Here is a 12,500-nt window from a genome sequence, read left to right as displayed (position 1 = left end):
GCAGCAGCGATTACATGCCTCTTTTATTAACTGTTTCGCTGTAGTTGAATTTGACATGTCTGCGACCAAGTTTACACTGTACGGACAACAAACCGCGCCGTATCCGGGACTCGAACACGGAAGTCCAGCCAATGTCTGCCCCACACGAGAACATCTGCAGTCCGCATGCACCCTGTGCCTCGAGAGGGAACATACAGGTCCCTGTTGTGCACAGACATGTTGCTCTGTTCAGTAAAACGCAACAGGAACACCGAGGAATAGTCTTCCGCGGATGTTGGATCCAGACCATCATGTTACCGAATACGACGAAACAACCAACAAGTGCGTGAATCACGAGTCGGGTCCAAGACGTTTAGGTTTACGTGGAAACTTAACATACTTCGTTTTATTTGCCAGACTTTGGGGGGGGGGGGGGGAGGGGTATTTTTGAGGGTCTTTTGATCCGACATTTCTTCAGCTTGCTGTTTCCTTTGGGTTCTGAATGTAATTTTGTCACATATGCCACGACATTCTTGCAGAATTTAGGTATTAAAGATGCAAATAAATACGATGTCGGCTAATATTGTTGAAGCCAATAGAGCTACAGGTTGAAATGGAACTTCTCGAGGGCTTGCCATCACCACCTGTATAGGGTCGTAGCTCCACGCGGTCGCACAGGTTATGCGCGCCTCTCTCTCGCTGCACAGCCACGCTCATTCACACTCGCCAGCTCAACAAATGCCTCGCTGGCAGGATATTGCGAAAGCACGCGCTAACTGGCTTCAGTCGATTCACCTGCCGTCTGTTCACAACGCACACAATTCCTGTCTCGTGGAATTTCTGTGTGTCGCGAATTTCGACTAGACTACGAAACCGACTTCACAAGCGTATCCACGTCTGAGAAGCAATGGTCATCGGGTAACCGGGCAGGCACAGAGTCGCCCAGCTACGAAGTAGCAAGCAAGCCGTGTCGACTGCTGTTTGGACACGAGTGACGTCACGAGGTGTGACGTAGAAGGCGCGGGAGGTCACGTCACCGGGGCTGAGAGCAGTGTAGCCAGTCACAGCACTCGCCATTTGGGCGCACTCGCCTCTACAGTCGGGTACAATAAGCCCTCAGTTCTGGCGTCATTCAGACACACACACACACACACAAAAGTATGAAAACACAATATTGCTGTCTTATTTCATATTTAAATACACAATATTGGCTCTCCTGCTAAAGCCCACGTATAGGATTTTAAAATACATCATGAGGTTATGAGTATGGGGAAGGGGGGGGGGGATGGATAATGAAAACCAGAACACTACTATTCTAGCCACACGTGGAAAATAGTATTTTCAGGTTAAAGGTTGGTGTAAAATTATTGTAATTATTATCTGCCGTATAAATTTGGCGAATTGCATTTGTGTCAGGCTATGATTTAATAGTGTAGCTCTCAATGAGAAATATCCCTGATCCTGATGTCGCCGTCCTACTGTTTACTTGACAGTAACTGTAACATGATACTGTAATACTCCGGAGTTCCTTTGGAATATAGCGTAGCCGAGGCTGTTTTCAAAAAGGCGGGGATGTTTAATGTCAGTACGTTATGATCAGAGCCAATACTGTTTTCCAACTTAATTGGTTTTTATATTCTATTTGTTCCAATTTTTAATTTTTTTTTTTACTTTTGATTTTCTCTAAATTCGGGCACATTTGCGTATCCGAGCGGATCTTCTCGGTACCGGGTACCAATGTAATTCGGGTACACGTGGCAACACTGTCCGAGAGACGCGCCTGCCGCTCGGGCGACGCACGAAGCACAGCCGTGTTTGGACCACAGTTCTGTGCTGGCCTGGATCTCAGCTCCGAGTCAGCTACCGAGCTGGGGTAAGCAGTAACTATCGGATGGTTGCAACAATTAGGGATTTTGCCAACCAATCAAAGAACATAATCGAGTAACGCAACTAGATAACACGAACTGAGACATGGAGGAAGGCGTGTGGCAGTGTTCTGTTTGTGAGGTCCACAAGTGGAGGGGTACTACTGCCGCACTGCATTGCTCTGCACCTCAACTATAGCGCGGCACGTCCATAGATTGTAGTGTACATTTAAATGGGCATATAATCTCTCTTTCCAATGGACGATTTCTGCCATTAGCACTGTTCTAGTTTCGGTGTGCTCTGTTGCCAGATATACACACAGAGAAAAAACGTTTCAGACACAAATTTGTGTAAAAAAAATTAAAATGTATCTGAAACATTGAACTTTGTTAAGTAAAAATTTGTAACGAGAATTTTGGAAATACATTTTCCAATTGTTTTTCACCTAAAGCATTAACTGCTACAATTTTTTTTTTACATTTTTAAAGAGTCTTAATCAAGACGCCATTTTGGATTCAATTGTACTTGCCCACAATTTAAACATTTAATATTGTAATTTTTTGCTATTTTAAGCGAATCAGATATATTATAGAATGCCTTGTTATTAATAATTAAATATAAATAATAGGTGCTACGTATGACATTTCTACAACCTCGTCAGTTCACAAACTTTTATTCTCTTCCCCCATCCCCTTTTTGGTAGGAGGCAGTGGAGGCTGCAAGGGGAAGTTAAAGTAAAATGGCGGGCATTGAAATCAAGACATTAAAAAAGGTTGAAGAAAAAATATGAAAAATAATAAACGTAACAAAAGAATAGTGTATTTTCGAGCAGTTCCTTTGCGAAAGTATCCGGCACCAGAAATCAGAGATAAGTAGTAAACCCGACTTCGTCTCTCTGTGGACTATTATTATATTTATTTATTTGTGGGGCGCTTGATTTAAAGATGGCGAATCCAAGATGCCAGATCCCAAATGGCCGCCGGGGTCAAGGCCAAAGGTCTCGGTCATCCAAGATGGCCGCCGTGACGTCAGAGCAATCGGTCATTGACTCCGGTTCCAGCTCCTCGCGCCTGCGCCTGGCGCCGGAGGAACTATTATATACTACTACTACTATTACAATGCTTTCTATGGCATTCAAATAATCTTCCCTGGCGAATATAGATCATATTTCTTTCTAGTATGAACGAGTGAATCAAATCACTTAAAATTTGTTACAACTATGAATAGGATTAATTTTAATGTTAGGTATTTATGCTCCTAGTAATCTATGAAACCAACAAAAATACAACGCTGTTGTTTTAATAATGACCAATTTTAACTAACTAGCTGAGAAGCACACTAGGAACGATAGAACAATATAGTATAAGATAAGTGTTTTTCTTATTCATTTTAAAAAGAGCTCATGTAACAGCAAACGAAAAATATTACAAATTCTTTGAATGGGTCTGGCAAAGGGGAAGACTGATTCAAGATGTAGTTTTGGACATACGCAATTGCTGATTACAATGTTTGTTACTAATTTGTGTTTTTGTTTTAAAAAAATTGCTTCTCTTTTATTTTTTAGGGTTAATACTGAGACACTTCAGGTGTCTCATGTGATTATGTTTAGTGTTAATTATGTTTAATTATAATTTTAACGTAATGTTTTTAAGTAATGTTTTTATATTTATTTTTATATAAGTCTTTACTAGTTTTAGTTAATATTTAATCAAGTACTGTGGTTTACCGTGCGGCCATTGACCCCTGCTGAATGGACTTGTCCACGCATGAAAGAGGGGGAAATTAGCGGAGGGAGGTGGATGACGTAACGGGAGTGTGACGTATGCGGCGAGCGGACAGTTTGGACTCTGGGCAGTCTAGTGAAAAGAAGCTTGCGGGCGTTGACCGACGGCGGGTCAGTTGTGAATATGGGATCCCAGAGTAACTCCGTGCAAGGGAGTTGGGACACCACCCACACTTCGGTATGAACGGTTAACCATGGACACTGCTACGCGGAGTTATCGTCGCCGCGGCCCGCATCAGCTGCATTATATTTTGAATAACCTGTAATGTACGGCAACGTATTTCGCATCAACGATTTTAAACTTTTTCGCAAGTCGCGAGTGTTAATCCACCACGCCCCGAAGTGCGTCGACCGGCGCCATTTGACTGTGCAACATGGTCGTCTACGCCCAGTCTACAGCCCGGGTACCCGAGGCGCTACAGTTTGGTAAATTTCTACGGCACGGCGAGCACCAATGTAAGTAAAACTTTAATTTATTAATGGTGAAAGAAGAGGTTGTTTTTGGGACGGTAGCCAAGATTTCGTGTGGACTCTCCCCCCCCCCCCCCTTCCTCGCGCGGCGATGAAGGACAGACTTAGACTTATGCGATGGCAAGGTTTTTGTGCCGCAGGTAACGTGATCGCTACGGCCGGGCGTCACGTATAGCATTTGTAAATTTTATGTCGTTTTTTATATATTTTATTCCATTTATCTGTAGTTCATGTATTCTAATTTATCGGGAATAAATTTAAATGTTTGCATATAATGTAATTGGTTTGAACGCTGCAATAACCTACTGCACACCCAATCAAACTTGTAATTTAGTTTTGCGTCTCTACCGCGTTTACGCAAGTAGCCTTGGCGAAGTCAAGGTTAGCGGTGTTGAAAAACAATGCTTGTAACTGGCGGTGCAGGTAGAGATGGACGTGGGCTGTTTGCCCCCGCACGGGGTAATTTTTTACACCCACAATACTCGACTCTTAGGGTTCCTGTTCTTTCCTACGTCTAAATCTTTTCCACACCGTGGAAGACTTCGAATATATTAATAGACTTACTAGGTTTAGAGTGTTAGCCTCTCATTCCTGAGGTGTCGGGATCTATTCCCGGATTCTTAATCCGAGTTTTTTTTTCGAACGGATACTGGATTCAGCTCAGTCTTTTGTATCACCTCGTCTAGTATACATCAGGGACATTGTTGAAACAAATTTAAGGAATAACTTGTTGAAAGGAATTAAGGGAAATCCATTTTTAATTGTGGGGGTGGTTGTAGTTATATTCAACACCTAACCCAAACACGGCTTTTCCGCTATCCAACAACTGCAGATTCGCCGTGTCCTGGAAAAGAACACCAGCAACTGTAAATGACTGAGTGACATTCCAATAGTTAAAATTATTTGTACATCGTTCCTTGAATAGCTTCCCAGTAGTCACTGCGCACATAAAAAAGCATGATACAACAAAATACTCGATTATTTTATTATTTTAGTCTATTATTTTTTACCTGTGTACAGGGCCGAATTTAGAGGTCTGGAGGCCTCGGGGCAACAGAGGAGCGGAGGCCCCCTGGCCCCAAATTATTTTCCAAATAAAATGAACAATTTTTTTCAGTCGAGTTTTCCAATAAATAATTTATTATGAAATCAAGTAGATTCTCTTAGTATTTAAAAAACATACATAAATATAATCGGAGACAAGAATTATATGAAATTATTGTGGGGGCCCTCCGTTTGTGGAGGCCCCGGGGCTTTCGCCCCGGTTGCCCTCCCCTAAATCAGGCCCTGCCTGTGTATCACAAAGAATAATTCCCAAATGTTGTTAAATGGATACATCACATGTTTGGGTAACCAGGAAGAGAAGAGCGACTCACCCGTCCTTCTTGAGCTCCTTCTTGTTGACGCAGACGGCGGTGAAGGAGTCCTCCAGCAGACACACCTCCTTCTTCTTGCAGTTGAGCGGGTGGCACAGGTCACCTGCGGGCACACAAGTCGGCGTCAGACCGCGCAGTTGCCAGCACTGCTGCAGCACGGGCCTCGTGCCGACCTGCACTGCTGCACGGCGCGTTCAGCCGCGTTGTGGCGCCCGAGACATTGCTTGTGCCGTGGCAACAGCTTTCAGCGCCTTCTACAGGCGCGTCATGCAAAAATCACGAGTAAATTTTTAAGTTACGCACGCACCATGCAACAAAATTTTCACAGTATGAAAGAAAAAAAAAAGGTTACATACAAAAAAGGCTACAAAAATGAACATCATAAATATGATTTTAAATTTTATACTTTAGTGATTGATATTGAATACTGGTTCATATCATTAAAAACATTCATTTATTGTAAATATTAGTAATACAAATTGTATTTATATAAGTGAGGTTATGTTCCGGTATGTATAGTTTATATGCATTATAAATTATAATTTATTACATTATTATTTAATAAATAATCAAAATAAACTTTCAGAATATTTATTAATTTTATTATGAATTAAAATTCATCTAAATTATTTTACGTAATTAAATAATTAATTTCATACATTTGTTTATATTAATGTTCAATACTGAGCATATATTTAATTTTTTTTTAAAATCTGATTGTATTTATGGTATACAACCGTATTTATAGTATCACTCCAGTACTTCAATTGTTTTATTTCTATTAATTACTAGCTGTGCCCGCGACTTCGTCCGCGTGGAATAGTGTCTTTGGGTAGCATTTTTAACTATTTAGGCTAATTATTTTACAAATAAGACACATACGTATAAATACTATAATGAGATATTTGCAGTGTTTTACTGCAAATAGCTTATTAAATTATTTAAGTATATAAGGTATAGAGTATTAATATGAGTTTATTTAAGTACATTTTTATAAACTACATTATTACATAAAAACTTAAAGTTATTTGTATTTCACGAAGAACATTAATTAAATAAACAAAAAATCGCGTAAGCAAATCGAATTGTAATGAATTTGCAGTGAATAATAATTAATTTGCAGCATAAAAAAATTAGTATTCGCATGCATGTGGCACAGTCGTCTGCCCTCACGTGTCTGCCCGTTCGGGTAAGCACACTTAGGCATATTTCCCCACCTACACCGCGCCGTACCACGCGCCCCCCCCCCCCCCCCCCCCCCCCACCAGCTAGGCTGCACAGCGCTCATTGTGTACGGCGCGGTGCTTGGCAAGTTTCTTACACGCGTTAACTTCAGTTTCAATTTTTGTAATGACTCCGTAAATGTTACATCAAAATAGCTCTAATATTTTGTCTCTTGTCGCAAAATTATAAAACTTCACATAAACTTTAATCCCCTATTCCCTATTGTTATTTTACACTCTTGAGTGTAAAACATTTACAAACTTTGAATATAATATTTATTTATATCGAATCAACAGCCTAAAAAATAAGTTTAAAGCTTCTAGCTCTAAAAATGAGGATACTTCCATACAACTTTTCACCCCCCCTTTTCAACCCCTTACAACCATTTTTTCGCATAAAAATGTAGCCTATGACCTTTCTCAGGCTCTAGACTATCTGTGTACCAAATTTCATTTAAATCGGTTCAGTAGTTTGGCGTGAAAGCGCGACAGACAGACAGACAGACAGACAGACAGACAGACAGAGTTACTTTCGTATTTATAATATTAGTACGGATAGTAAGGATTTGAATGCAAAACTAAAGTTAGTTTTTTTATTGCTCGAAGTAAGTATAACTCTAACGCGCGTATGTAATAACACGCGCTTATTTCTCTCATGGAAGTAGCTGTTTTTAACGACGGAGATTCCAATTCATATTTACTAACCATTATCAGACGTTATCAAGCACCATTCTCACAATGTTTTGGGCGGAACAATATGGCGATGGCGAGGTTAAAATGTGACTTCAACTACGTCACAGCTTACCGTCTTCTGGCCATTCCTAACTCCATGGTGCCAACAGTGTTGCCAAGTCATTCACCAAGTCCTCTGTCCGGGGGAGGGGAGAGGGTAGTTGTCTATGGCATTCAGATGCTCCTTGAACTATTAAGGAATGACTAACAAGTTCTACAATGCAGAAGATGAAATAGCTTAACATAGAATGTTTTAAATTAATTTGTGTCTTTCAAGACTCTGAAAAAAAAAATATATTTGGATTTATAAATACAAGTGTCACACATTGAATTTTAGAAAAATTGGTCAAGGTGTAAGTGCCAATACCATTATAGAACACACACACACACACATCCCCCTTAAGTAAATTCTGGGCTACGGCACTGCTTAGACTGCCATGCCGCTGCTACACAATTTGGCGTTATCATTAGAAGCCCAGACTACCCACCACACCGCAGACGAACCTTCCGTCACCAATGACGTCAGAGACCCGCAAGTACCAATCCTACTGGCCAGGCTTCAGATATCTACTCTGCAAGACATTCTTCAGGAATTCACTGAAGACAAATACAGGGATGATGATAGCGTACATTAGTGACGGGTCGAATCTCAATTTACTCAAAACCAAATCTCGAATCCGAATCCCATAGAGTACCTCGAATACACCCCTCGAATACGAATCTAGCTGTCAACAAATTACAAATATTAACAATGGTGTTGAAACATTCTACTGTTTGAATGGTTGTTTCACAAACTGAGTTTCCAGAATCATTACATAGGCCTACTGTAATTTCATTTATATAAATATATGTTTAAAGTATAATATCTGGGGAAATGATAACAAGATATATTCGAAGAAAGAAACTGACCAAGTAAGCTTCAAAATTAATCAATGTTGAATATATAATTTACTTTCTTTTCTCTAATATTTTTGTTCAAATTGTTTTCCTCGAATATCGAATCCTTCGAACACTAAGCTTAAGATATTTTTCACACAACTACGATATCTGTCCTACAATTGTTTAGGAAAAACTTAAATGAATAGGAATTTTATCACTAGTAGTTCACAATGAACAGAGATCTCGTGATGTTCCGTTTTTTTTTTTTTTTTTTTTTTTGTAAATTTAAGCCCCACAACTAATAACTAATATTTACAATATTTACTGTCAAAATACTAAAAAAAAGTAGATATTAAAATACAGAATTTTTTAAAAACTTAAAGCAACGAATACATTCTTACAGCAGAAGTAGAGATAGTATTTCAGTTACAGTTAATTTATTGTTCTTTCTTTAGTTTACTTTGTGGCACGTAGTACCATAATATCTATGGCCACTAACTTCTTTGGATTTGAAGCTAGAAATTAAAGTTGTGCATTGGATTTTTGAAAGCTACATATGTATTTATTAAATATGTCAAGAAAACCTAGATCATTTTTCTCATACATGAACTTAAAAATTTCTTTGTCCATACCTGCCTACCTACCAAATATTATGACGAAGTCACTTACATATCTCCTGTACATTCAAAAGCCGATTGCTCTAGATTTCAATGGAGACCTCGTTTCGCTCGGTCGATAAGTGGATATTAGGTTAAAAGACCTACGTTTTTGCTTAGGAAGATTATCTGAATATTTTACAACGTAAGTACATAGAAATGATAGAAATCGACTTTTAGAGTTTCATGCAGCAGTACTGTGCTCCTTCGCTCTATTGAGCTGGTTAAAAGCCACAGGCGACAAGCCCCAAGACATGATGAATAGTTTGGAACTGTTTGCTCATGTCTGTTCTGAAACCCCTTCCTTCCTAGAGCAACACTATCAAAGCTGGCAACACATTTTGCAGTTCAAACTCAATCAGTATTTACAATACTTCCTTATTCCTCAGCGGACAGAGCCCAGGAACGAAGATAACTGAAGATTTTGGAACGACGAATTCGAGATAACGAAACTTCTGTGTGAAGATTGAGCAACAACAAACATAAATAAACTTACAAATGTGTAGCGAAAGGAAGGCAATTTTTTGTGACACTGACTATAAGAAATTATAACTCATTGCACATGCTTTAAGGTAAAGGTTTTTAACCCTTATCGAACTTAGAGCCCATTTTTCTAAAGTGTTGACGCCTGCTTTGTCTATCATTGCCATAATAAACCTCTTTTAATTGATAATTTTTTTCATCAGTTTACAGATTACAAAGTGTGTTTCTTTACAGAAAGACGAAAAGATCAGCGTTTTAGAGAAACCAGTGAGTGCCAAACCAGTCAGCGTAACGATAAAGTAGCTTTGCTTCTGGTATGTAGCCGTGTCCTTAGCGAATAATTCACCGACGTTTCGGTCGACATTGCAGTCGCCATCAACAAGGTGCAGTTACCTAATGTAGTAGTTACCTACTGTAGTACTTGAGTAGGTAACTGCTCCCTGATGATGGCAACTGCAATGTCGACCGAAACTTCGGTGAATTATTCGCCAAGGACACGGCTACAACCCAGAAGCCGAGCTACTTCAAACAATGGCCGTGAAAGCCTGCGAACATTATTAGCGTCACGATAACTTGATAAAAACCACAACAAAAAGACAACACTGTGTTTTGAACGTAAACTGGTGTCAGTCTGCAGGAGGAGTCGACGCCAGGATGTGGGGAGTTGCCAGCAGTACAGCTTGCAGGAGGAGTCGACGCCAGGATCTGGGGAGTTGCCAGCAGTACAGCTTGCAGGAGGAGTCGACGCCAGGATGTGGGGAGTTGCCAGCAGTACAGCTTGCAGGAGGAGCCGACGCCAGGATGTGGGGAGTTGCCAGCAGTACAGCTTGCAGGAGGAGTCGACGCCAGGATGTGGGGAGTTGCCAGCAGTACAGCTTGCAGGAGGAGTCGACGCCAGGATGTGGGGAGTTGCCAGCAGTACAGCTTGCAGGAGGAGCCGACGCCAGGATCTGGGGAGTTGCCAGCAGTACAGCTTGCAGGAGGAGTCGACGCCAGGATGTGGGGAGTTGCCAGCAGTACAGCTTGCAGGAGGAGTCGACGCCAGGATCTGGGGAGTTGCCAGCAGTACAGATTGCAGCAGGAGTCGACGCCAGGATGTGGGGAGTTGCCAGCAGTACAGCTTGCAGGAGGAGTCGACGCCAGGATGTGGGGAGTTGCCAGCAGTACAGCTTGCAGGAGGAGCCGACGCCAGGATGTGGGGAGTTGCCAGCAGTACAGCTTGCAGGAGGAGTCGACGCCAGGATGTGGGGAGTTGCCAGCAGTACAGCTTGCAGGAGGAGTCGACGCCAGGATGTGGGGAGTTGCCAGCAGTACAGTTTGCAGGAGGAGTCGACGCCAGGATGTGGGGAGTTGCCAGCAGTACAGTTTGCAGGAGGAGTCGACGCCAGGATCTGGGGAGTTGCCAGCAGTACAACTTGCAGCAGGAGTCGACGCCAGGATGTGGGGAGTTGCCAGCAGTACAGCTTGCAGGAGGAGTCGACGCCAGGATGTGGGGAGTTGCCAGCAGTACAGCTTGCAGCAGGAGTCGACGCCAGGATGTGGGGAGTTGCCAGCAGTACAGCTTGCAGGAGGAGTCGACGCCAGGATGTGGGGAGTTGCCAGCAGTACAGCTTGCAGGAGGAGTCGACGCCAGGATGTGGGGAGTTGCCTGCAGTACAGCTTGCAGGAGGAGTCGACGCCAGGATGTGGGGAGTTGCCAGCAGTACAGCTTGCAAGAGGAGCCGACGCCAGGATGTGGGGAGTTGCCAGCAGTACAGCTTGCAGGAGGAGTCGACGCCAGGATCTGGGGAGTTGCCAGCAGTACAACTTGCAGCAGGAGTCGACGCCAGGATCTGGGGAGTTGCCAGCAGTACAGCTTGCAGGAGGAGCCGACGCCAGGATGTGGGGAGTTGCCAGCAGTACAGCTTGCAGGAGGAGTCGACGCCAGGATGTGGGGAGTTGCCAGCAGTACAGCTTGCAGCAGGAGTCGACGCCAGGATCTGGGGAGTTGCCAGCAGTACAGCTTGCAGGAGGAGTCGACGCCAGGATGTGGGGAGTTGCCAGCAGTACAGCTTGCATCAGGAGTCGACGCCAGGATCTGGGGAGTTGCCAGCAGTACAGTTTGCAGGAGGAGTCGACGCCAGGATGTGGGGAGTTGCCAGCAGTACAGCTTGCAGGAGGAGTCGACGCCAGGATGTGGGGAGTTGCCAGCAGTACAGCTTGCAGAAGGAGTCGACGCCAGGATCTGGGGAGTTGCCAGCAGTACAGCTTGCAGGAGGAGTCGACGCCAGGATGTGGGGAGTTGCCAGCAGTACAGCTTGCAGGAGGACTCGACGCCAGGATGTGGGGAGTTGCCAGCAGTACAGCTTGCAGGAGGAGTCGACACCAGGATGTGGGGAGTTGCCAGCAGTACAGCTTGCAGCAGGAGTCGACGCCAGGATCTGGGGAGTTGCCAGCAGTACAGCTTGCAGGAGGAGTCGACGCCAGGATGTGGGGAGTTGCCAGCAGTACAGATTGCAGCAGGAGTCGACGCCAGGATCTGGGGAGTTGCCAGCAGTACAGCTTGCAGGAGGAGTCGACAACAGGATGTGGGGAGTTGCCAGCAGTACAGCTTGCAGCAGGAGTCGACGCCAGGATGTGGGGAGTTGCCAGCAGTACAGCTTGCAGCAGGAGTCGACGCCAGGATCTGGGGAGTTGCCAGCAGTACAGCTTGCAGGAGGAGTCGACGCCAGGATGTGGGGAGTTGCCAGCAGTACAGCTTGCAGGAGGAGTCGACGCCAGGATGTGGGGAGTTACCAGCAGTACAGCTTGCAGGAGGAGTCGACACCAGGATGTGGGGAGTTGCCAGCAGTACAGCTTGCAGCAGGAGTCGACGCCAGGATCTGGGGAGTTGCCAGCAGTACAGCTTGCAGCAGGAGTCGACGCCAGGATGTGGGGAGTTGCCAGCAGTACAGCTTGCAGGAGGAGTCTACGCCAGGATCTGGGGAGTTGCCAGCAGTACAGCTTGCAGGAGGAGTCGACGCCAGGACCTGGGGAGTTGCCAGCAGTACAGCTTGCAGGAGGAGTCGACGCC

General features: G+C 43.7%; 1 protein-coding gene across 2 annotated transcripts in view; it reads right to left on the bottom strand.

The window, feature by feature from the left end:
* The window catches only part of LOC134533265 (proteoglycan Cow), a 348,711-nt gene that overhangs the window by 96,970 nt on the left and 239,241 nt on the right, over positions 1-12,500 (bottom strand). For both annotated transcript variants that reach the window (XM_063370705.1, XM_063370704.1), the window contains exon 3: positions 5,476-5,578. In XM_063370705.1, the coding sequence (XP_063226775.1) occupies positions 5,476-5,578 (103 nt within the window). The remainder of the gene's footprint in view (positions 1-5,475; positions 5,579-12,500) is intronic.

This window comes from Bacillus rossius, chromosome 6 (assembly GCF_032445375.1).
Source record: "Bacillus rossius redtenbacheri isolate Brsri chromosome 6, Brsri_v3, whole genome shotgun sequence".
NCBI classification, from domain to species: domain Eukaryota; kingdom Metazoa; phylum Arthropoda; class Insecta; order Phasmatodea; family Bacillidae; genus Bacillus; species Bacillus rossius.
Note: the sequence above shows the minus strand (reverse complement) of the source record. Positions and strands in the feature narration are given on the sequence as shown.